At 42.0% G+C, this 26,291-nt stretch overlaps 1 protein-coding gene across 4 annotated transcripts in view; it reads right to left on the reverse strand.

The window, feature by feature from the left end:
• The window catches only part of ADGRB2 (adhesion G protein-coupled receptor B2), a 253,569-nt gene that overhangs the window by 15,238 nt on the left and 212,040 nt on the right, over window positions 1–26,291 (reverse strand). For 3 of the 4 annotated variants that reach the window (XM_087727880.1, XM_087727881.1, XM_087727879.1), the window contains exons 21-25: window positions 24,223–24,308; window positions 11,755–11,926; window positions 9,724–9,819; window positions 7,206–7,245; window positions 4,811–5,475 (exon numbers count right to left, since the gene is read on the reverse strand). In XM_087727880.1, coding sequence (XP_087584006.1) covers window positions 4,811–5,475; window positions 7,206–7,245; window positions 9,724–9,819; window positions 11,755–11,926; window positions 24,223–24,308 — 1,059 coding nt within the window. Of the gene's footprint in view, window positions 1–4,810; window positions 5,476–7,205; window positions 7,246–9,723; window positions 9,820–11,754; window positions 11,927–24,222; window positions 24,309–26,291 lie in introns of those variants that run through there. The other variant, XM_014071564.2, reaches the window with a different exon arrangement.

A 26,291-nucleotide genomic window follows, 5' to 3' on the forward strand; every position in this document is an offset into this window, starting at 1 on the left:
AGCAAATGGAAGGGAAGAAATCAAGTTTTATCATTTGACCTCAAAGGTAGGGAGTTGATTGCATTTCAGCACAACTTCCCCATTTTAGTGTCTTCCACGTAATCGTGGAGATAATAAATGAATGCCACCCTTTCCTGAAGTCCAGGACCATGAGAATAGAATCCAGAAGGGGGCAGACCCTTTCTTCTCCTGGTCTGTTCATCACGGTCCCACTGCCAACTTGAAGCTCAGCCCCATTGCCATACTTCAATTGTGGTGTTCTTCCCTACCTCTACCCCCTTGCAAAAAACCTGCCACTTTCCTTCCCTCCTATCGACCCATTCAGAAGCTGCTGTTTTGGAATCACCCCCACACCACCACCAATAAAAGGTTATCCCTACAGCCAGGTTTGTCTGAAGAGACTACTTTTTCTCCTCCAAAAAAAAATGAGAATGAAAATGCAAAAGCTGTGGCTTCCATGGCAGTACCAAACAGAGAAACTCTTCAGCAAAAAAAAAGGGAGCAAGGAAGCCCTTAGCTCACAGAATATTCACTAAACATTGAAGGAAAAAGTGGAGGGTTAAATGCAGATTAAATCAAGTTCGGGATCTAAGGATGCCGGAAAAAGCCTTCAGAAATAGATGGGCAAAGGACTGCTTTTATGCTTCTTGATCGAGCTCTGCTTTTCGCAGGAGAAACACCCCATGCCTGCCCTTGAATTCAAAGTCAGACCACTTGCTGCAGGCAACAGTTTCTGCAGGGAAAACAGACACAGTCACACTACAGGCTCAAACTAGTTGAACAATCCATTTTAACTCTGGGAAAGATTGTCCAATCAGATTTAGTGCAGAAGTTGAAAAAGGCTGGATCTGCTTTGGATTCCAAGGAGGGAGGAGCTGCATTCCAAAGGGCAAAAAGGCAGCAAAACATAGAAAGTTTGGTCAGGTGGAAGTGCATTTTATGGAGAACTACGAAGGCTAAAGATGAATGCCGATACAGAAGGCTGTATAACTATTCTATATTGTTATGTTTGTCTTGTTTTTTTTCCTTTTGTGTGTGTGTGTGTGTGTGTGTTTTCTGTTTTTAAAGGTAAAAATGTTTATTAAAACTATTTTTTTTTTAAAAAAGGAAGAGCATTTTAAAGGTTCTTCCCTAATTATTCCCAGGGTATATTTATAGAAATACAAATGCAGATAGTCCTCGCCATTTTATGACTTTTCTTGATATAGCTGTTAAATGAATCACAGCAGTTGTTAAGTTAGTAACACAGTTGTTAAGTGAATCTGGCTTCTCCATTGATTTTGCTTGTCAGAAGGTAATCATGTGACTGCAGGACCCTGCAATTGTCATAAATACGAGTCAGTTGCCAAATGTCTGAATATTGATCATGTAACCATGGGGAAGCCACAATGATCATAAGGGTGATAAATGGTCATACGTCACTTTTTCAGTGCAGTTGTGCATTTGAACAGTCGCTAAATGTACTGTTGTAAGTTGAGGACTACCTGTAGTTGTTTTAGCTTGGCAAGATTTCTGTCTTCTTGGGAGGAACAGTCATGGAAACTGCTCAGAAGTAATTTGTTCAGAAGTAAGAAATAAGTTGTTCAGTCGAACCACTTGCCTCCAGATGTTTTGAATGCCCCATCACTGGAGGTTTTTAAGAAGATGTTGGATATCCATTTGTCTGAAATGGTATAAGGTTTCCTGCCTAAGCAGGAGGTTGGACTAGAAGGCTTCCAAGTTCCCTTCCAACTCTGTTATTCTATTCTATTCTATTCTATTTCATTCCATCCCATCCCATCCCTTCCATTCTGTGTTCAATTCTTCTATTCTATTCTATTCTATTCTATTCCATTCCATTCCATTCCATTCCTTTCCCTTCCATTCTACTCAATTCTCCTATTCTATTCCATTCCATTCCATTCCTTTCCCTTCCATTCTCTATTCTATTCTATTCTATTCTATTCTATTCTATTCTATTCCCATTCCATTCCATTCCATTCCCTTCCCTTCCCTTCCCTTCCATTCTCTATTCAATTCTCCTATTCTATTCCATTCCATTCCTTTCCCTTCCATTCTCTATCCTATCCTATCCTATCCTATCCTATCCTATCCTATCCTATCCTATCCTATTCCCATTCTATTATTTCCCATTCCTATTCTACTCAATTCAATTCAATTCAATTTTCTATTCTATTCTATTCCATTCCATTCCATTCTATTCTATTTTCTACTCTACTCTATTCTATTATTTGATTACATAGCATTACATTCTATTCTATTTCCACCTTTCTTTCGTGATCCTTGCGGACTGAGAAGGAGGCTTGCAAGCTCTCCCTGCACTGAGGAATACTCAGGAATAATGGCCAATACTTCATGCTCAACCATAACTCAGTAGAACATATTAAACTTACTTTGGGTTTATATTGCAAGTTCCTGGTTCAAAATGGGGGGACAATACAAATTTCCTTGTGTTTTTCTCGATTCTTGGAGACCTGATAAGCAAGGATGGCATTCAGTTCTATGGTAACTCTACACTGATCAGTCCATATGTGGGGTGCTCTCTCTAGCTCTGGGCATTCCTTGTTAAAAAGGGCACAGAGAATTTGAAGTAAGCTCAGAGAAGAGTCGCCATGCTGATCTGGAATTCCCAGCAGACAAAGAAGGGTTCAAGGCGCTGGCCATGTTCAGCTTGAAAAAAGGAAGACCAAAGGGAAATATTGTGATGGTGACTAAGCAGCTAATAGGTTGTCACATGCAAGAAGGGTCAGGGTTTTTTTCTTCCCCAACAAAATTGAGAGGAGGACAAAGGCCAAATGGTTGAAATTAAAATAAGAAATGTCATGTTGAATAGGAGATGAACTATCAGGGCAGTAAAAGCACTGCATGCTGGGTCAGGCTGCTGAAATTGTGGTAGATTCCCCTTGTTGCAGCTTTCAAAGTGAGATTTGGCTGGTCAACCCAAGGGGATCATTGAGGTCTATGGATCTGTGAAATCCTTTTCTCCCCATGGTGGAAAAAGCTGTCTGGGAAATTTTGGGAGTCCACGTCCTGTGGTGGAATCCGCAACTGGAGAAGGAGTGGAGGAGAATTCCGACAAGAAGACTACAGTTACCCAGGAGGAGGCAATACATTTCAGAGAGGGCCTCAAAACAAAAGGCAGCACAGTCTTGGTGGAGGAAGGAAAAGGTTCAGGGTAGCCACAGCCTAGAATCTCCCAGTATATCTATTAGATTAGGAGGTAATAGCTTTAGTCTGGCAAGATTCTGTCTATTAGAGGTAAGCAAATAAAGATCTGGATTCATTTGGATTTCACTCCATCGTCTCTAGGATTATGCCTGACAAGTCTACAGCTTAAAGTAGCCAAGCTTAAGAAACACTAATGTGGACCTTCACCACAGCTCTTTTACACCCTTTGGGAAGAAAGCCATTAGCAATCCCAGGGTAAGTTTGAGTTGCAGAGAACCTGTCCAACTTTGTCTAGCCAAAGCATTTTTAATTAGACAAATGATTCCAAAGGTGTGCACCTACCACCTTGTATGCAAGCGCTCCCTTGGTCTCAAATATCAACTTTTATACATGAAGACACCTTTTTTTTGAATATCTTTATGCAGATCTACATGTTGTAACCGCCACCTCTCCTCACATGGTCACATCAAATGCATTTATAGTGTTTTCAAAACCCACAAATGGAACCGATGAGGAAAAACTCTGGTAACTTATACTACTTTACATAAAATATATGGAAAAACTTTGCACATGGAAAACTTGACATTGGGAAATGTCTAGACCAGAAATATTTCTCCCCCCATGAGATGCATTTTCTAGGCACTGACAACAGTTTTGGAGACAATACCATCAAACATGCTATTCTTTTCTTTTCCATGTTTTCTTGAAACATTATGTTTCAAGGCTGTAAGATTGTTCTAAATGGCAATTCCTTGTTACAACAGAAATAGCTTATAGTCCTTTTCCTCCCCAGTATCTTAAGTCAAGATAAAATCATAGAAAATGGAACATCCAGGGAAGGAAATAGGAAGATGCTTCAGTTGTCCTCTACCATCTTTGGATCCTGCACCAGTTACAGAAAAAAGCATTGGAAAATATGATGGTATCCCAGTAAAAACACTTCTGTGGCAACTCCTCATCTTGAATTCAGGACAAGGCAAAAGTCTAGAATTCAAAATGCTTCTAAACAGAAATAAATCTAGTTAAACTCAGCTGGACTTACCTCTCAGCAAATATGCAAAAGTATTTAACAGTTCAAAGAATAGTCTAATCGGGATTCTGCAGTCCTTTCTGTCTTCCACGCTAAGTTAGTTACACATAGTTCTTGACGGGCAACTGGTTGCTTAGCAACCTTTTGAAGCTACATACCACCCAGATTCAAAGTACCAATGGCCTCCTCCCTTGAGGTCACATGACTGATGTTCAGCCACTTGGCAACTGGGCTGAATTTTTGGCCATTTGCAGCATCCAGTGGTCATATGATTACATTTTGTGATGGTTTTGCTTCTGATTTTTGGCAAAACCACACCCATTGCGAACCATTGGCATGTTTAACAACCAGGCATTTGCTTAATGACCCCTGCAAAAAGGGTCATACAATCAATCAATTTTATGCCCATTCCAATTCAATGATTGTGATGGGCGGGCTCCGTTATGACCACCTGCCAGGAACTTACCTCTAATCTTTACCCTCTACCTGGACACTTATGAACCCATGCTTGCACAAGCCAACTCCTGAGCCAGAAGCTCTGCTCAGGCCAGAGATCAGCTGCCATTCAATTCAACATCAAAGAAGCCTGTGTGGACGCAGAGGGACTCTTACCTCCAGGGAGCCCACTTTCATGGCCGAGCCAGGCACGGTGCGGGGCATGCTGCGGCTTCGCTCTGACAACTCTGAGGCTAGGATCTGCCGCACTGTGGGGTGTTGCTTGAATTGAAGGCTGTATGGATGCTTGACTGTCCCATAGGGCTGGTTCAAGTTCACGTTGATGTGGTCCATGGAGGCAAAGCTGGGGTAAGCCTCAGCCTCCACTGATTGCCGGCCCTGAGGCAGGCCCGGAGGTTCGTCCAACTTGATGTTGAGTTTCCCTTCTTCCCTGGTGAAAGGCTTAAGGCTCACTGTCCTCCGGGGAAGCACCATGTAATTGCTCTCAAGGGAAGGCTCCTGCGAATGCAGCCAACTGTAGTCCAGTTGCCGCAGCTTGCTGTCGCTGCACAGGTAGACTGGCCCACGGGCCACATCCACGTTGACGTCTTTCTTGGCAGGGGGGTCGCTGAGCTCCTTCAGCCCTTTCACCACGTTGTGGGTCATTTGTGGCATCTGGACCAGGATGGAAGTGGGCGGGATGTTCCCAGGGAGGGTGGAGAAGCCCAGGCCACCTTCGGAGCTGGTGTTGAGTTTTGGATCCTCATCACCATCCAGGGAGATGCGCGACAATGTGCTGGTGATGGTAGCTGGGTTGCACGTGTTAACCTCTTTAAAGAGGACTGGGAGAGGAGAGGAGGGTTAGACAGATTATGAAGCAGAACTCCCTGTGCCCTGGCAATTTGTCAAGGAGTTTGGAGAAGGAGCAATTATTTAACAGGGATTCTTTCTATTTTTAAACTTTTCTAGTGGAGATAGAAGTATGCCTGTCAGACCTAACCTAGATCACTGGGTGCAGAGAAATGGATTTTTCTGAGACTGGAAACTTGATTGTTTAGGGAAGGAAGTGGAGGATCCTGAAACCTGGAGCTGTGGGAAACTATTAAGTTCTTCTGAGTTCAATATTAAGAGTGCTGGCAAAGGGGGTGGGGGAATCTGCTTCTCCCCTCTACCAATTCTCCTTCTCTTTGACGAAAGAGATTTTGCTTTTAAATCTCCTTCCAAAACAAAATAGATGAGAATTTTGGTAAAAATCTTTGGAGCACCCTTGTATTTAGGAGAGTTAAGGGTTGTGCCTGACCAGAGGTGGCTTCCTACTAGTTTGGTCCAATTCAGCTGAACAGGTAGTAATTTAGCAATAGCAATAACAATAGCAGTTAGACTTATATACCACTTCATAGGGCTTTCAGCCCTCTCTAAGCGGTTTACAGAGTCAGCATATCGCCCCCACAGTCTGGGTCCTCATTTCACCCACCTCGGAAGGATGGAAGGCTGAGTCAACCTTGAGCCGGTGAGATTAGAACCGCTGAACTGCAGATAACAGTCAGCTGAAGTGGCCTGCAGTACTGCACCCTAACCACTGCGCCATCTCAGCCTGGATCACTGGTTCTCCTACGGAGCCACCATCTTGATTTTTGGTTCTGCGCATGCACAGAACAATTGTAATTGCATAAATTTAATTCCCCCCCTTTTAACGTTTGTGCATACACAGACCTGTTTTTGTGCAAATGCGCATGCGCGCGGACCGAACTGGCAGTAATGCCGGGAGCAACCCACTCCTATGCCTGACCCTCTTGTCTTTCATTGCACCATCACACCTGCATGAAGTACCTCCTTCCCAGAATAAATCATCTGCAAGATGACGTACACTATCTTGTGTGAGAGGAACCCATATGGATCTACAAAAGGGACAAGATTTCCATTGTGACATTGTATCCTCCATTTTGTAGATTTTGACTCCCCACTCCCCAAATTAGACACCTCTCTGCCGGGATCTTTTCCAATTGGAAAAGAGTTGGCAGTCAGAAAAATGGCAGAAGGAAGTCACAGAAAATAATTCCTCTTTTTTTGGTAGCTTCTACTGACTCTTCCAACCATACAATCAGCTGGAAACCAGCTTAGTGAAATTTGAAAGTAATCTTAAACATAAGGGGATAAAACGGAAGGGGAATACAAAAATTGGACAAATTGTAGAACTGGTTTCAGCATAATTCGGCTGTTAGTTTCAGGCTGAAATGATGGTGTGGAAGATAATGGGGAAAGGAAAGAGAAATTGGACTGTACAGTAATAATCCCGGTACTTGTGTACAGACAGAGCATAGCCTGACCTGATCATGCCATTAGATTTAAGCTGGCTGGGCCTAGCACTGAAAACTTCCTTCTCTTGCAACCCACTTCCTTCTTTTTGCACCATCAAACCCATCAAATCCTGACCTCCTAACCTTCAGCAATCCTAAAAGACCTTGAATTTCATTACACCCTGGGAAAGGAGTAAGAGTCCTTTCTCCACCATGAAGTAAGATCATTTCACAAACCCACTTTTTCTCACACAGGAAAGAAGAGAGGCCCTCACCTGTCTGACACGCCAGGTCAACATCCTTTTCAAAATCTGTCTATAAAAACACAGGAAGAGGGGGAGAAAGGGAGAAGAAAAGAGAAGACAAAAGGAGAGGAGAGGAGAGGAGAGGAGAGGAGAAGAGAAGAGAAGAGAAGAGAAGAGAAGAGAAGAGAAGGTGGGAGTGGAGAAATGAATGCATCATGGACAGCAAACAAAATTCAGTTATATTGCTTATTTTGGACTTTCCATATTGATTAAATTATTTTTGGAGATAAGGAAAAATAAGGATGCACAAAATATTCTGAATTTGGAATGGCTGTTCTGAGTGTTTGAAGTTTTTTTTTTTCATCTAGCATCTTGTATATTCGCTTTGCCCAAAAGCTTGGAAGCAAACAAAAATTTCCTTTCTTTGTTGTTTTAAATATTGTGTCCTAATGAATAACAGGAATTCAAAACAAGTTTTAATCACCAGGTTTCAATGTAAGAACATGAGCAAGTTGATTATCAACACTGAATGCTGCTCACCACCCAACCTACAGCAAAGCTGAAGAAGGGGGATGATTTAAGAAAATAAATAAACATTCCTATGTCATAAACAAACAAAGTAACAATTTAATGCAAATGAGTGTGTTTTGCAGCCCTTCTGCTTGTTTGTTTGCTAGCTTGCTAATTTGTTGAGATAAGGAACACTCAGCAGAGATTACCATCCCACCTACATGTGTGTTCCTGGGATAAAAATGAAGAAATAAGGAATTGTGATAAGCTTCTGTCAATCCCTATATTGGAATAAGCAACATGTTTTAAGTTCTGTCCTATTGGAACAAAACCCACTTGAAAAGTTTTGAACACCGTTTGGGTGTTTAAGTATTTAGTTTCTTTTGAAGCCAACTTCAAATGGTGATATTATGTGTGCTTGGCTGAGCCCTCAATAGCCAAGTTAATATTTAATGACTGATCAGCACGAAACTGGCATAAAGGTGCTCTCAAAGGTGGACATGTGCCTGGCCAAAATGACAAATCCTATCTCATAAGTAAGGCCAACCAGATCATGGCTAAAAAACACACACACAAGTGTCTGCTATGGGGCAGAAACCACTTAAGTAAGCTTGACCTTATTAGCTCTTCCCAGAATTTACATACTCCATTTGGGGTTGCTTCTTTATCATGGTTTGTAGTCTATATTCAAAATGTCTGGATTTCCACACTGTTCTAACTGTAATCCATAATTTCAAATTTGCTATGGTTATGTTCTCCCAAATATAAAGCCAAAGCCAAGCATCATAAAAAACTTAGGACAACAGTTTTTTAAATAAATCGGTTGGGTTTACACATGCATTAAGAAATAAATCATAGTATATAAAGCATTGCAACTGGCTTCACTTAACATGAAGGCCCAAAAACCCCAGTCATTGTCTAGGTCAAAATCTGAATGTCATCTCTGCCCCTTTGCTGTCAGCTCTACCTTTGAGAGCACACCTAAAAATAAGACACCTGCAATTCTTTGAAGGTTAGGAAAATTGCTTGATCATAAGAGAAATGTTCAGTAATCCCACATATGCAACTGGCAGCTCAGTTATAACCGCAGTATGTGTATAAGTTGAAGGCCTGTAGAAGGTTTCACACTTCAATGCACAATTCTTAAAGATCCACATACTTTAAGGCTTAGCATCCAAGGTTCTGTGAGCCACCAGGAGTTGATGGGAGACTGAGACATTCATGTCCGCCCATTCCCCTCACATGATGAAATGTGGGTATGGGGAGAACTAGGGAGAGATCAAAGCAAGTCCAGAAGTGCTGGCTTTGAAGGGCTTCAAGAGAAAAATATGCACTTTTCTTCCACCCTAAGGACCCTCCTCAGCCTTTAGCAATAGCAATAGCAGTTAGACTTATATACTGCTTCATAGGGCTTTCAGCCCTCTCTAAGCAGTTTACAGAGTCAGCATATTGCCCCCAACAACAATCTGGGTCCTCAGTTTACCCACCTCGGAAGGATGGAAGGCTGAGTCAATCCTGAGCTGGTGAGATTTGAACAGCCGAACTGCAGAACTGCAGTCAGCTGAAGTAGCCTGCAGTGCTGCATTTAACCACTGCGCCACCTCGGCTCTACTCTTTGATGGGGCTGGACAATTACATACGTTGCAGGGACTAATCTGGGTTGGACAAAACTTTAGTCCTCCAAGCTTTCAGACTTGTGCTGGAGCCCATCCTCAAAGAACTTCGCTCTCACCAGAATATGAGGATGTTTTCATCCACATTTAAATGGAGTTAAAATGAAATACAATTCTTACAATCCTCCAATTATGCATTGATAGGATATTACAACAGCATATTGTCATCTCTTCCTGTTTGTTAAAAGAAAATTGGTAATTTTTAGAAGTAGCAGGCTATCCTGAAGAATTCAACCCTAGGTCTTCAAGGTACACAATTCTGTTTTAACCCCACAGCCTGTAGTGCAAGACTTGGACCTTTTGTGCATCTACAGCTGTTCTACTTTGTCTCTTAACTTCTCACAACACAGCCCACACTCACTCACCATGATCTGGACTTGCCCGTTCTTGCATGAATCGGGTGAATTCTCATTTTCATCACTTTTACACACCCCAATCTGGCATTTCACCACATCCTGGACCTGCAGAAGACAGACAGATCATTTGACCCCAAGTCTTCATAACATGATGATCTTTCTCCACTGCCTATTTTCCATATTTAGGTTCTAGAAGATAAAACTGAGCACATTTCCCAAGTGAACTCTACACAGAACCTGTGCCAAACTTCTGTGGAAAAGAAGAAATGAGGTGGAAAGGGGTGTTGATGGCTTGCAAAGACATTTCTTGGTCTTGGGTTCCAGAGAGAGCAGCCAGTTGACCTGTGCAGGATACGATTCTCTTATTGGCCTAACACTGAGAGGTCAATGTATGAAGGGGACATGGGGGGTCAGCAAAAGGATCCTACTCCTGTGTCTCCCTCTGGTTGAGCTTGGGAAGGGAGCAGGTTTTCTAATCTGGTATATTTTGTTAATTAGGCCTCCAAGGATATAGGGAAAATGACCAATGGCACTGCCATTATTGGCTAGAGGGATTGCAAGGATGGAAGGGATGTCTTCAGTCACTCATTTCCCCAAGGGAAAAACTGGCTTTTCCATAAGGTAAAAATAATCCATAAACCTCTACAAAATACAACCTCATTTCACTCCCACTCCAAAAAAATAATTGGGCTGAAGGTGTTGCTTTCATCGACCCTACAGGGATGGGGAAAACTAGAGGATAGCTGGCTGGTCATGGATTCTCCTGGAATTAGAAGAAAGGACAATGATAATTCCAGGGGAGTAAATAGAATCTGCTAGCAACTTCCCTGCAGTTGGGAAGATATATCAGAATGGCAGGCACTATGGGGCATTCAAAGCCCTACCCCTAAATATGAATAACACACATGGGAAAGAGAGGGAGGCTTCCATTGCCCACTTTTGTCTCCCATTTTCACACTGGTTTTCCTCATTTCTGAACAGGTAGGTGCTCCTGCTTTGTTTCCAACTGCTTCAGATATTATATTAACCACGTTTTCCTAAGTATCTCCACTTTTACCTGGAGTTTCCCAAGGAGCTATCCTGATTAGCAATCTTTATTATCCATTTTTATCATTTTTTAAACATTCAGACTCTCTCTGGCAACCAACCCTGATATGTCAATTCTTTCCAATTGGCTTAGCACCCAGATGTCAGTTGTCACATAGACAAGTGACCAAGTTGGTTTCAAGGCTACAGCTGTGCAATGTTCCTTCTTTCTGACTAGGGAATGAGGATAGTAGGGAGCAGCTGGTTGCAATAGGCATTGTCCTCATCACATTCCTGGACTGAAGTTTTTGACAATGGTTTTCAATGGTAACTTTAAGATGTGTGGACTTTAATTCATTTTCAGGGGCAGTGTGATTGTCACTGCTAAAGGAGATCCCATCCTGGAGTTGGCCAAAATACTTGATCCAATTTGCCTGCTTCAAATGTGGCAGGGAACATTGAAATGCCAATGGTGTTTGGCTCAATTGATTTCACTACATGAAATGTTTCCTGCTCTGTAGGGTAGGGTCCCCCCCTCCCCGTCTGTGGACTGGCACTGGGCTGCAGCATGCCGGGAACTGGGCCACACAAACAAGGGAAGATCCATTTATGGGATACAGACAGCATGCGAAACCATTCCCCCTCCTGTCCACGGAATAACCTCTCTCCATGGAACCGGTCTTAGTTTTAAGAAAGTGGGCTAAACAATGGGCTTGGGAAAATTACCATATTTTTGGAGTATAAGATGCACCTATTTCCCCAAAAGAAGGTGAAAATCTTGGTGCATTTTATACACTGAATACAGCATTTTTGGTCTCCTGAAACCCCACCCCTTCACAAAAATGGACGTGCAGAGGGTTTGGGAGGCTGAAAAGTGCTAAAAAATACGGTATATGAATTGTCAATGACTTGCGCTACCCATCCCCATTCTCAGGATTTGCCTGTTGAAGTACACTCCAGGAGCACCTCCCGCCCCAATGAACACCCATCAAGCTGACGACTCTCAATGCCCACCTCTCTGCGCAGAAAGCAGTGGACGGTGATGATGACGAAGCCCTGAACTGAATTGAAGACAGCAAAGAGGACTTGAAAGAGGATGGAGCGCCGGTCAGTCATGGCAAGCACAGCCGACATCCAGGTGAGCGCCAGGAGGGGAAGAACCACGCAGGAGCTCCACAGTGATGCCCTAGGAGGGGAGGGGGAACAGAGAAGGTGAGAGGGATAGGCCCAGAAGCCATTCGCAGGGGATTTGGGATTGGAGAAGGAGTGGGGAATGCCTAGAGGCCTTGGGGCCATCCTGAAGCACTTTGAATAGGAAGGCTGATGTCAGCCAGCAGTTTAGGATGAACAGCTCAGGGTGTCAGGTCTTCCTCCCACTTCCCTGTCTCAACTGGTGCTGTTAACAATAGTACTTATACCCCACTTCATAGTGTTTTACAGCCCTCTCTAAGCGGTTTACAAAGTCAATGTATTGCCCCCAACAATCCGGATCCTCATTTTACCCACCTCGGAAAGATGGAGGGCTGAGTCAACCTTGAGCCTGGTGAGATTTGAACTGTCTAACTGTTGGCAGCTGGTGATTAGCAGAAGTAGCCTGCGGTACTGCACTCTAACCACTGCACCACTGCAGCTCAAGATATAGGTACAGCATCCATGACGCCACACTATTTTATCTCAATTTCATTTTATTTTACCTTATCAACAATCAATACCCCAATCAAGAAACTTTACCAGCATAGACTAACAGTAAAGAATAGCCTAATCAAGAAACCACCAAGAGCACCCATACAACATCTGACAGGCTGGACTACTTGTATATAAGCAGAGAGCAAACCCCACTCCTTTCTAGCATTGATGTTGTTATGTAGTTGGATAATGAAATGTCTGCAAGACAATGTCTGCGAATTGTTTCTTGATATGGTCAATTGATCAATCAGTGAAGCTGTATCAGGGGTCTTCAAACTTGGCAACTTTAAGACTTTAAGATATGCTGGCTGGAGAATTCTGGGAGTTGAAGTCCACAAGTCTTAAAGTTGCCAAGTTTGGGGATCCCTGGGCTATATGATACGGTACTGAAGATGACTGGAACAGAAGTTCAACATATCCAGGAGGCACCAGGTTGAAGATGAGTATGCTTGAGAAATATGGCCAGTCTCTGCAGTCAAAGTGAGAGTATACCCTGCACAATCCCAGAGTTTTAGGATTCTGGGGTTGAATAGTGGTATAAAATGAGGGCTCCCCACTTTTATGAAAGGTTCTTGCAGGAAAGATCCTGCTTCTTGCTTCTCATTGAATTCATTTACTTCATTAAGGCTTTCTTCCTACAAGCATCCTTGTCTTGGATCAAGTTATTCAAATTGGAGATGACCTAAACTCACTGTTTCTCGTTGCCTTGAATTAGACTCTGTTTTGGGCAAAGAATTAGCTTGCTTCCTGAACTTCATGCAGTTCCACAAAATCTGCAGAGAACTCAACTAGACAACAAAAATTCCACATTAAAAATAGAAAGACCACCAATAACACAGGCATGGCTAGGAAGTTACAAAGGAATCCTTCATTCTTTGTTCTACACAATAGAACCGTGATGGTGAACCTATGGCATGTGTACCACAGATGGTACGTGGAGCCATTTATTAGGGCATGTGTTGCCCTGTCAGCTCCAGCACGCATGTGCACGCTGGCCAGCTGACTTCGCCCTTCATTTTTGGCCGTTTTTCACCCTCCAGAGACTTCCCTGAAGCCTCTGGAGGTTGAAAAACAACCCAACGTGGAAACCGGAAGTTCAGGAATGGACTTCTGATTTGCGCATTGGGCCATTTTAGCCTTCCTCTGGAGGCTTCACGGAAGCCTCCTGAAGCCTCCAGAGGGCAAAAAACGCCCATACTGGCAACCCGGACGTCCAAACTTCCGGGTTGCCTGTAGGGCCGTTTTTTGCCCTCCGGAGCCTTCAAGAAGAAAAACAGCCCTATGGGCAACCTTGAACTTCAGGAGCAGAGTTCCAGATTGCCCGTAGGGCCATTTTTCGCCCTACGGGCAACTACCCACACAATGGGGAAAAGATTAGCCATCACTGCAATAGAACGTAAGATAAGTCTTGTTAGATCAGGCCAAGATCCCATCTGAGTCAACACCTTGCATCACACAGTGGTCAACAGCTGTCTTCAAAATGTTCACAATCGTGGCTGGCAGTTTGATGGCTGCTCCCACTATTGGTCTGTAATAGCTCTGCTATCTCTGATCCCAAAAAAGCCATGGACAATCTGACCTGCCATGAATCTGTGCAATCCACTTTTACAATCACCCAATTTTGTTTGCTGACCCCTGGCCCGAAGGCCACAATTTAATTCTACGTGGTGTGAAAAAGATGGTTCTAAATCCCCGCAAAGTTCCTTCTAATGGGTGGATTCCTGAATTCCAATACAAAATGCACCCTGCATGATTTTATATGTATCTGTTATGATTCCCTTTTCCTCTACTTGCTCCAGGCTAAAAAAAAAAAATCCACTTTCTTAATGCTGGAATATTTTCACCCTGAGTTCCTGTTGTCAAATTTTCCTGCATTTCAAAATGGCAGAGGTTCAACTGAGTTTTCTTTTGAGATGACGGCAACAATATATCTCAGACAGGCAGGCAGTGAAACTGGGCTGCTGTCAATAAAGGCTAAAACACACCTTGTTGAGATCTATTCATTCTGCCCAGATGGCAAACCCTGACTATTTTTGGAGTGGGGTGAAAGCTGATTTGAGAAGAATGTAAAAAAGAAATATCATTCTTGATGCCCCTGCTCAACTACACACTCAACTCTCTTCATCTTTTCCATGAGAATTGAAAAAGGTTCATTGTTTTCTCCAGATGTATTGTAGATGGGGAAGAAATGAAAGTAGTGACAGATTTTATTTTCCTGGGCTCCAAGATCACCACAGATGGGGACTGCAGCCAAGGAATTAAAAGATGCTTGCTCCTGGGGAGGAAAACTATGGCAAATCTAAACAGCATACTAAAAAAGCAGAGACATCACCCTGCCAACAAAAATGTGTATAGTCAAGGCTATGGTTTTCCCAGTTGCAATGGATGGCTGTGAAGGTTGGACCATAAGGAAGGCTGAGTGCCAAAGAATGGAGGCCTTTGAACTCTGGTGCTGGAGAAGACTCCTGTGAGTCCCTTGGACTGCAAGGTGATCAAACCGGTCAGTCCTAGAGGAGATCAATCCTGACTGCTCCTTAGAAAGCCAGATCCGGAAAAGGAAACTCAAATATTTTGGCCACCTAATGAGAAGGAAGGACTCCCTGGTGAAGAGTCTAATGCTGGGAAAGATGGAGGGCAAAAGAAGAAGGGGACGACAGAGAATGAGGTCGCTGAATGGAGTCACCGAAGCAGTCAGTGTGAGCTTACAGTAAATGGACTCTGGGGGATGGTAGAGGACAGGAAGGCCTGGAGGAATGATACCCATGGGGTCGAGATGGGTCGGATAGGACTTTGCAACTCACAACAACAACAAAACATCCTGCATTCCATCCTCTTCTCTCTGTCCTTTGCATGCATTAAAAGCAAGGAAGGGAGGGGGGGGGAGAGGAGAAAGAGAGAGTGAGTGTGTGAGAGAGAGAGATGGGGGGAACAAGCAGTCAGTAGTTCATGCATGCGATTAATTAGCTCTAACTATCTTTTAATTCCAGCGTCCTTGCTTGGCTGTTAAATGCTTGTTAAAAGAAACACAAGAAAATGCAGTGCAGCCATGTAGATGGGAGAAAACACGGTGAAGGGAAAGCGAGCGGTTCTCATAGAGGGCAGATTGCCAGTTCGCTAAAGGGAATCAGATTTGTTTTCTTCCAAGGATCTTCTCAATTTCTTCCAGGAGGAGATCTGAGTGGCTGAAAACCTGAGTTTATTGCATTACCAAAGTCTCCTGCAGAAGCTTTGCTAAAACAAACAAAGAGCCGCCAGCAGGGCACAGCTGTACTCCCGGCCATCACAATCTGTACAGGAGGCCAAGGAGTTTGCTAGGGCTAATTTGGATGGCTGCAAGCAGTTGTCACTTTGCAAGAGAAAAGTGGGGGGGGGGTTTCCCAGCCGCTGGGCTGCTGGGGTGACTTACTTCAGCTTGCTGCTGTCTGCCAAAAGAATTGCCATTGCAAGCGATTCACACATGCACACGTCTTTTCCAAAACGCCTTTTCAGCAAGTAGGGCTTTCCCAAAAAAATCTCCTTTAAAAATTAAACCCCTCTTAAACATTTTTTGCCGGCTCCCTGGATGCTGAAGGGAAAATAGTTGGGAGCAGGAGGTAGCCCAGTGCACTTGCTCAGGGACAGGAATGTCCACAGAACACAGACAGTCTTTGACTTAAAACCAGTGGTGAGATTCAAATAATTTAACAACTGGTTCTTTGCCCTAATGACAAGCTGGGTAGGATGGGCTCGGTGGTCATGTGACCAGGTGGGCATGGCCAACTCAATGCCACTCACGTTGATGGGCGCTTCACCTGAGCTGTTACAATGTAATAAGGGTTAACCGGAGAGGCAGTTTCTATAAGCAGGGCAATAAAGATCAGGCTAGAAACAACACCAGAATGTTTCCTTCCCACCTTCCTTAGAGGACTAGCTCTATAGAGTGGATAAAAAACGAAAAGGAGATTTCTTCCAACAACCGGTTCTCCCAACTGCTTAGAAAATTAACAACCGGTTCTCCCTAATAGGTGTGAACTGGATGAATCCCACCACTGCTTACAGCCATTACAAAGTCACAGCAGCAATGAAAAAAGTGACTTACAACTGGTACCTGCACTTACAACTGCCGCAGCATCCTCATGGTCACATAGCCAACATTTGGGTGCAGGACAACCAGCATGTTATTTACAAAGGTTGCAGAGTTTGCAACCTTCCCAGCAGCTTCTGACAAGCAAAATCAGTGGAGAAAGCTGACTTTACTTAATGATTGCAATAAGTCACTTAACAACTGCAGTGATTCACTTAACAACTGTGGTGAAAAAGGTTGTAAGATTGTTGTAAGGTTGTTTCAACTCCTACCTTCAAAACAGCACTATAGAGCACTAAACACCAAGACAACTAGACACAAGAACAGTTTTTCCCTGAATGCCATCACTCTGCTAAACAAATAATTCCCTCATCACTGTAAAACTAATCACTAAGGCTGCGTTACTATTACTATTAGTCTTCTCATCATTCCTATCACCAATCTCCTCCCACTTATGACTGCAGGACTGGAACTTAGTTGCTTGTATCTTTACGATTTATATTGATATTGATTGTTTCCTGATTGCTTATTTGTACCCTATGACTATCATCAAATGTTGTACCTTATGATTCTTGACTAATGTATCTTGTCTTTTTATGTACACTGAGAGCATCTGCACCAAAGACAAATTCCTTGTGTGTCCAATCACACTTGGCCAATAAAGAATTCTATTCTAGTCTGTTCTATTCTGTTCTATTCTATTCTATTCTATTCTATTCTATTCTGAATCCTATCCTATCCTATCCTATCCTATCCTATCCTATCCTATCCTATACTATACTATACTATGCTATCCCATTCCATTCTATTCCATTCATCAGCTACAACTACTGAACCACCATGCTTAGCAATGGAAATTCTCATCCTGAATTTGGTCGTAAGTTGAGGACTATCTGTATTGCAAAAAGCACAGGTAAGATGTATCACATTCACAGTCCTGGCTGGTGGTGAAGGTGCTTTTTCTGCCATGCAGCCCAGCCCACTTGTGCAGTCTAAGCCCTCTGACATCGGTCCGCGCAACCAGGATGCTTTGTATGAGAAATGCTGATTTCAGAGATGCTGCTCATCGTCTGTTTCCTTTCCTCACACTGCATAACTAAGTAGATTTGGATTGTGGAGTGTTCATTATGCTGGAGGCTTTTCAAGTGCTCAGTGTGAGCTCTGATCAAATCCAATTTAACTGTTGTCCTCCCACTTTCCCTGCCCCTCCCTCCCCCTCTTTCTCCGAGAAGGAAACGGCTTAGCTTGCAAGAAAGGATCAGCAGGAACAAAACTTCTTTGTCTGCAGCAGAACATCAGGGGGATGTTTCCACTTCATACGTGAGAGTTAGTAAATAAACCCCTCGAACCACAAACAAGATTAATACATTAAAAGAACTGAGTGAGTTCAGGAATATTTTACAAAAAAAGTTTTGCACTCTCCTGTCCACAGTAGAATACCCTCCACACACTGGTGGGATTCAAATAATTTAACAACCAGTTCTCTGCCCTGAGAGGCAAATAACATGGGTTTTGTCATTTGTTAACTAACATAGTTAGTTTGTATTTTAATCTGATTTATATTCTTTTTTTTATAGAATTTTTTTAAACAAACAAACATAAACACAGAACATAAATCCATCCTCCAGTCACATACAGTATGTCGATTGGTCACAAAACTCCCGCACCTCCTCACCGTAGTCTTCACTTACAATTTATATAGAATCTCATATTATCAATCTAATATTTATGTATAGAATTATTATCATTATTAAACATGTATTTGACTATAACTATTATTACTTCTTTTTATGTGAAATATTCTAAATTTAGAATAAATTTATATTATGGCATTTCATTACATCATCCTAGAAAAAAGAAAAAGAAAGAAACTCTTAATCAATAAGTATTTAAAAAGGAAAATAGAAGGAAAAAAAACCCGGTCCAGTTTAAAAAGTGAGAAGCATTTGAAAAAATTCCATCAATAAAAAGATTTTTTTTAAAAATGACACACTAAGTTTGACTCAGGTTTAATCTCACTGCTTAACCTCTTCTGTCTTCAATTTTAAATTTACTTTTGATATTTTGGGGTGTTCTCTTCTCTAATAATAAAATTTATCTCACCAATTCGACACACTTTCTCTCCCGCTTTGCTTCCGTTCTAGAGCTGTCCCAACTTTCAGCAGCTTCAATGGCTGCTTCTCTGTGGCTGGAAAAAGGGGCTTCTCCTGGATCTTCCAGGGACTTTGCTATGTCCCTGAGATTGGCAGGATGTGCCCTTCCCTATCACCCTCTCTATAGGGCTGTTTAGGTCCAAAAGGACCGTCCAGCGGCAGAGATATCCATGGTGATCCTGGAGCTCAAAGACTGCACACCGTATCATGGTGACATGAGTTCCACCTCCAATCTGATTTATATTCTTTCTTTTAAAGTGATGTTTGAGATTTATTAGCTTTTAACATTCCTAAACTGATAAACAAGCTGGAGACTAGTTGGAGAAAAGTTTGTTAGTACAAATTCGGGTCTGGCTTATCTCTTGTGAGCCCTAAACAACCTTTCACCTTACAATTTATTCCCCTTCAGACCTCATTTTAATAAACATGTATGCTATTATCCTGTCCAATCAACTTTCCTCTTTCAGATTTCTTTGTTACATTAATTATAAAAGGGGATGTAAGCTAAGGATTGGGGTTCCCTCTTTGAATGTGGAATCCCTTTTGTCTGAATATTCTGATAAATTGTAATAAAATAATCTTCCTGTCTTGGTTTGTCTCATTGGAAAGTATGAACACCGAGGCACGAGCCTGAAAAAGCCATATTTGGCCATCAGCCCTAATGATTTCTTCCAACCACCAGTTTTACCAAACTGCTCAGAAACTTAAAAACTGGGTCTCCTGAAATGGTGCAAACTGGCTGAATCCCACCACTGCCTACACTACTAGGCCTAGAATTCTTGGTTTGGATAACTTAGAACTGCAACGTTTGTAGTTAGACTTAGGCATTGCATACAAAATTGTACACAGTAATGTTTTACTGGTAAATGAGGTTTTTTTAGTCAGTTGTAATATAAGAAATGCAAATAATTATTTGAAACTTTACAAAAACCATTCCAAACTCGATAGTAAAAAATTCAATTTTTGTAACAGAATGGTCAAAGTCTGACAACATTTTACCTGATTCAATTGTCTCAGCCACTAACTTACTGGACAACCTGCCTCCAGGCCTTCCTGTCTTCTACCATCCTCTGGAATCCATTTAAGTTCATGCTGACTGGTTAGATGACTTCATCCAGCCACCTCATGTCATCCCCTTCTTCTTCTACCCTCAGTCGTTCCCTGCATTAGGCTCTTTTCCAGGGAGTCCTTTCTTCTCATTATGTGGCCAAAGTATTTGAGTTTCCTCTTCAGGATCTGGCCTTCTAAAGAGCAGTTAGGATTGATCTCCTCTAGGACTGACCTGTTTGATCGCCTTGCAGTCCAAGGGACTCGCAGGAGTCTTCTCCAGCACCAGAGTTCAATGGCCTCAATTCTTTGGCGATCAACCTTTCTTATGGTCCAACCTTCACAGCTATACATTGCAACTAGGAAAACCATCGCCTTGGCTATACGCACTTTTGTTGGATGTTGATGTCTCTGCTTTTTAGTATGCTGTCTAGATTTGCCATATAGCTTTCCTCCCCAGAAGCAAACATCTTTTAATTTCTTGACTGCAGTCCCTATCTGCAGTGATCTTGGAGCCCAGGAACATAAAATCTGTCACTACCTCTATTTGTTCCCCATCTATTTGCCAGGAATTGAGAGGGCCAGATGCCATGATCTTAGTTTTCTTAATGTTGAGTTTCAAGCCAACGTTTGCACTCTACTTCACCTGCCTCAAGAGGCTCTTTAGTTCCTCTTCAATTCTGCCGTTAGAGTGTATCATCTGCCTATCTGAGGTTGTTGATATAACTCCCAGCAATCTTAATTCCAACTTTTGATTCATCTAGTCCTCCTTTCTCATGGTGTGCTCTGCATATACGTTAAGTAGGCAGGGCGACAGTATACTTGACAGTATATTTGAGGTACTTACCAACAATTCCAAGCTAACATCTAAACATGGAATCCACAGGGCATAAGCGACATCACATGGGCTTCTGTGAGAGTCACATCTCACAGTCAGTGATGAATAAGAGATAAGCAAATCTGAAGACCACATAGAGCACAGATGGAAGCACGCCAACTAGCTCAAACAAGGTGGGGGCAAGCGATCTGTTATGTAGGACAGGAAGGAACATGAACATCAAGAGGGTTTGAACTTCAGTTTTATAAATAGGACTAGTTATTGAACGCCAGCTGGTGCCAACATTCTTTTGATTTATTCTTTCTAACTTTTCTTCAATAAATGCTATTTGTTCTTAGCTCTTTTTCCCCCCCATAAACGTATCCAAGTGACATCATGGTGGGAAACCAGAAGTCATATTCAGTCGGGCATTTCCATCAAGGGAGTCCTTCAGGACATGGTACTTTTTTCCCCTTCCTCCATGAAAATTCACTTACTGTATCTTTCAAAAATTGAGGAAGATAATCTCAAGAACGATTCATGAAAAAGGGTGCCAGTTACATAGGGGGGTTGCAAACATCTGAAAATGACATGGCTTTTACTTGGAAAAAAGGGTCCTGCATGTTAACTCATCTCCCCATAATAGCAATAGCCCTTAGACTTATATACCGCTTCACAGTGCTTTACAGCCCTCTCTAAGCAGTTTACAGTGTCAGGCTCTTGCCCCCAACTCATTTTACCACCCTCGGAAGGATGGAAGGCTGAGTCAACCTTGAGTCCATCAGGATCAAACTCCTGGCAGTGAGCAGTGAGTTAGCCTTCTGTACTGCATTCTAACCACTGCACCACTACGGCACATCCTTATTTGAAATCTGATAATGTTATTTGAACTATGAATGGAAAATATGTTTTGGTGTCCCACAAACTTTTCATTGTCCTGCCAGATTTGGGTTGGTGCCATTGTGAGGTAGGAAAGACATGAAAGGCACCATATAAACAATGGAGGGATCCATTACTAAGGTGGCTGTGTTTATATGGCACTTTTCATGTCTTTCCTACCTCACAATGGCACCAACCCAAATCTGGCAGGACAATGAGAGGTTTGTTGGTTACCAAAACATTTTAAAGCATGTTTTCCTACAGGTAGTCCTTGACTTACAACTGACCCTTTAGTGACTGTTCAGAAGTCACAATGAATACCCCTCAAGGTACTTATGACCTGGTTCCAAAATTCCAATAGACACCCCCCCCCCCCCATGGTCACAGGACAACATCTGATGCTCAGCCACCAGCTGACGTTTACAGTATTTGCAGGGCCCCAGAGTCATGTGACTTGTGTTTTAGGATGTTTTTGGCAAAAGCCGACAATTACTTCCTGTTCTCGGCAAAAACAGCCCGTAGCAAACAACTGGTTGCTTTTACAATTGAAGCATTTGCTCTATGCCTGCAGGGTTCACTTAATGACCACTGCAAGAAAAACGATTGTAAAAATGGGTTGTGATGCTCTTTGCAACCATAATGGGCAGGCTCCAATACAGTGGAGGACTACCTGCATTGGAAAAACAAACCCTTTACTTTCACAGGAATATTACCTGCAAGAGTTAAGAAAAAATATGCATTACATTTTCTGTCTCTACATAGGCACACATAAAAGATATGCTAAATATATTGATCTTCCGTTGCCAAGCGCAGTTCTATTCTAGACCTAATATAATAAATCTTCATCCAGCCCCAAGCTTAAAATGTCTAGTTCCTGGTGTTCATAAATACCAAATACTGGGGACATACCCCAGAAGGACATATGCTTCTTTAACATGCAGCAATCAATGCTACCTATTGACTATCCTCTTGATTTTAGCCCCAAATTTGAAGATAATAGGACAAGATGTGCTAAGTATATTGATTTTTCACTGTCAGGCATAGTTCCTCCCTACAGACGCCACTGAATTTTACCTAAATCAAAAATACAAACTGACTTCCAAGAATCCTCTTAGGAATACATTTGTCAAAGTGTCACCGGAGGCTAAAAATATTATTTTCATTAATACGAGCAGTATTTCAAAAAGCTGAAGAAAGGCTTGGAGGCATTGGAGAAGGACTTGGACCCCTACAAGTTGCTACCAGAATTCACTGAAATGAGATTTATAAGGAATTTATTTTGGGGGGGAGAGACGGGTTTCTACTCAGTCCAACTGTTTTTGTATATAGGTAGTCCTTGGCTTACAACCATTTGTTTAGTGACCCTTTGAAGTTACAAAGGGGCTGAAAAAAGTGACTTACAACCGTTCTTGCACTTACAAACATTGCAGCATCCCACAATCACAGGGCCAAAATTTGGACACTTGGCAACTGGCATCTTTTCTTTTTACAACAATTGCCACATACTAGGGTCATGTGATCTCCATTTGTGACAAATAGAGTTTCTGACAAGCAAAGTCAACTGAAAAGCTGAACTCGCTTAACGACCATGATTCACTCAACATCTGCAATGTTTCCCTTAACAACCATGGGAGAAAAAGATTATAAAAGAGAGTGCAACGTGCTTAATAACTGCCTTGCAGAACAACAGAAATTCTGATCCCAACTGTGGTTGTAATGGAGGGCTGCCTGTAGCAGTAGCAATAACACATAGACTTATATACTTCTTCACAGTGCTTTACAGCCTTCTCTAAGTTTACAGTCAACCTATTGCTCCCAACAATCTGTGTCCTCATTATACCCACCTTGGAAGGATGGAAGGCTGAGTCAACCTTGAGCTAGTGAGACTCGAACTACTGAACTGCTAGCAGCCGGTGATCAGCAGAAGTAGCCCTCAGTACTGCACGCTAACCACTACGCCACCTCGGCTCATGGAGGAATTGCACTGAGAAATCAACTGTCAACCAATGCAGCTTGCATAGAAGCAGTGATGTATAGGCATACCAAAGGGTTCCTATTACTGCTTACGCCACTACATTTTGAGCCAGCTGTAAATTCTGGGTGGTCTTTAAGAGTTGCTCCTTCTAAAGCATAACTTAATTAAAAAGTGTTTCTCTCAGGAATGAATACATACATATATACATATATACATACATACATACATACATACATACATACATACATACATACATACATACATACATACATACATACATACATACATACATATATATATATATATATATATATATATATATATATATATATATATATATTTGCATCAGGGATATCTATGTTACTGGAATGAAACCAAAACTATACAACTGCCTTTATTGTTTACTAAAAAATGTACACCAACATCTTTCTACGTTGCAAGGAAAAAGTCCCTTCTCTCCCTTATGGGTAGTGTATGTCTTCCTCAATCTCAGATCCTCTACCAGAGAACTGGGAATTTGAGGGTTCTGTGCAGAATCTTAGCTGTTCCTAGTGCTGCCTTCTTATGGATAGAGAACTCTGCCTGCAGTATTGCACTCTAACCACTGCGCAACCGTGGCTCTATAGATATCTATTCCCCAGATATGCTGAAAGAACCCAGTTCAAGGAAGTGCATCAAATATTATTCTATTCCCTCCTCTTCCTTTTTCTTTTTCTCTCTCCTGGTGTCTTCCCTTGGTTAGGCAAGAGAGGGTGGGAGGAAACATGGTGGCTACTGGCAATCCAAGATGGAAGCAGGCCAACCTGCTTAAAAGTGCATCCCTATCTCCATGGGTTAGTGCTGAGACCACACAGTGACTTACCCAGCTCGCTGCTTTTTGGACTTATCTGAGATGCCATCTCGAGACATCAGCTTGTTAAATACGATGATCCCAATTAGCATGTTGACCTGGATAGGAGAGAAATTTGTGATAAGTGGTGATCGGAAACAGCATCAGTTTTAAGATCAGTGGACTTCAGCTCCCAGAATTCCGCAGCCAGCTATTGGGAATTGAAGTCCATGGGAGTTAAAGTTGCCAAAGTTGGATACCCTGGCTCTAAAATAGAGAAATGATGATCAAGTGCTCGTAATGACATAAAATCCAATACTCCACAATAAAGGGAAATCAGCATACCAACTGTTAAAAAAGGTATGCTCATTCCATTTGAGAAAAAGAAGATTTGTTCCATTACATTGCTTTCAAACAAGAAGAGAGTATCAGCGAACTCCACCATTCTTTGCCATTCTTTGCCATTCTTTGCCATTCTTCTTATACTTCCTGAATAATCAGGAAGGCAAGATATGTGTGTGAATATCCTGATTTTCATTACACCATTATATAGTGTATACCCCTTCATAGTGCTTTACAGCCCTTTAAGTGGTTTACAGAGTCAGCATATTGCCCTCAACAATCTGGGTCCCCGTTTTACCAACCTTGGAAGGATGGAAGGCTGAGTCAACCTTGAACCTGGTGGTTTTGATCTGCTGAACTGTAGGCAGCCGGTGATCAGCAGAAGTAGCCTGCAGTACTACACTCTAACCACTGCGCCACAACAGCTCTATTTTTATATTTTTATTTTATTTTATTATTTTATTTTATTTATATGATGCTCATCTTCTCAATACGTTGATTCTGAGGAACTCATTGTAAGAACCTCTCTCGAACCACCTCTAATAACAAAGTATTTTTTTTTAAAAAGTTCAATAAGAAATTCTAAAAATAGAATTATATTCTATTTTATATTCTCAAAAACTTTGAGAGGAAGGAAGGGAGGATGGGAGGGAAGAAGAGAGGAAGGATTTTCACAGGGAAGTAAACTTGTTAGCTAAAAGAGCTGGATTTAGTTGTATTAATGTTGGCTTTTATAACTTGGTTCTCATTAATTTTTACTACACATTTTATCATTCTTTTAAGATATCTGTATTGGGAATATTACAGTCCTTTCCAAACTTGTAACTTTATCTCAAGAGAAGTGGTGTCATTTTTTTTATACTGCAAAAGCAGATTAAGCCAGAGAAGCAAAGATTTCAGCAAGATCCTGGCTAAATGAAGCATAGGGCTAAGGTATGTTTCAGGTCTGTTGAATAAGCACAAGTAATAGGGGTTCATATGGCACACTAGATAATTCAAAAGCAAATTATTCACACTGTATCTGTGTCTAATGGCTTTGATCACAATTTCCAGGGATGGAAATGAAAACAGAAGGTTCCTCTCCTTCTGAATCCAATTTTGACAAAAGCCTATGATGTAGTGATCATACCACATCTTTTCTCTCTCTCTCAAAAGCTGAGGAAGTGGGACAAGTTCCACTCTTTAGCGTGACTGGATCATGAAATTTTTGATGGCCACTAAACTCCCCAAGGAAGGCTTTTTTATTCTCTACCAATCCAAACAGTTTATCTTATTCCTCAGAAGATGTGAAGCCTTCCATCCTGCTCCCATCCTCACATGGTTAAGAAATGTCTAGGATTAGGGGTCCTCAAACTTGGCAACTTTAAGACTTTAAGACATAGCTGGCTGGAGAATTCTGGGAGTTGAAGCCCACAAGTCTTAAAGTTGCCAAGTTTGAAAATCTCTGGGAGTTGAAGTTCACAAGTCTTAAAGTTGCCAAGTTTGAAGACCTCTGAGACTTTAGGTAGAGGGAAAAAGCCCAGAACCAATGGGAAAAGTTAGAAATATCATCAAGAGTGAGTTGGATAGTTTGGACTTCAATTTCTTCCCCTCCTCTTACTACCCCTCTCTTTTCGCAGTTGCAGAATTTGGGGGGCAGGGACGAATTAATTTTTCCATCAACTCAAGTCAAAAAGTGTGATTTTAAGTGAGCCTTTATAGGTTCTTGACTGTTTACAACAGAGTCAGTGAAATGGAAACCACACCAATGGGAAAGAATG

The sequence above is a fragment of the Thamnophis sirtalis genome, unplaced genomic scaffold, assembly GCF_051295495.1.
Source record: "Thamnophis sirtalis isolate CommonGarterSnake01/CBP01778 unplaced genomic scaffold, rThaSir2_p1.2 scaffold_13, whole genome shotgun sequence".
Classification (NCBI taxonomy): domain Eukaryota; kingdom Metazoa; phylum Chordata; class Lepidosauria; order Squamata; family Natricidae; genus Thamnophis; species Thamnophis sirtalis.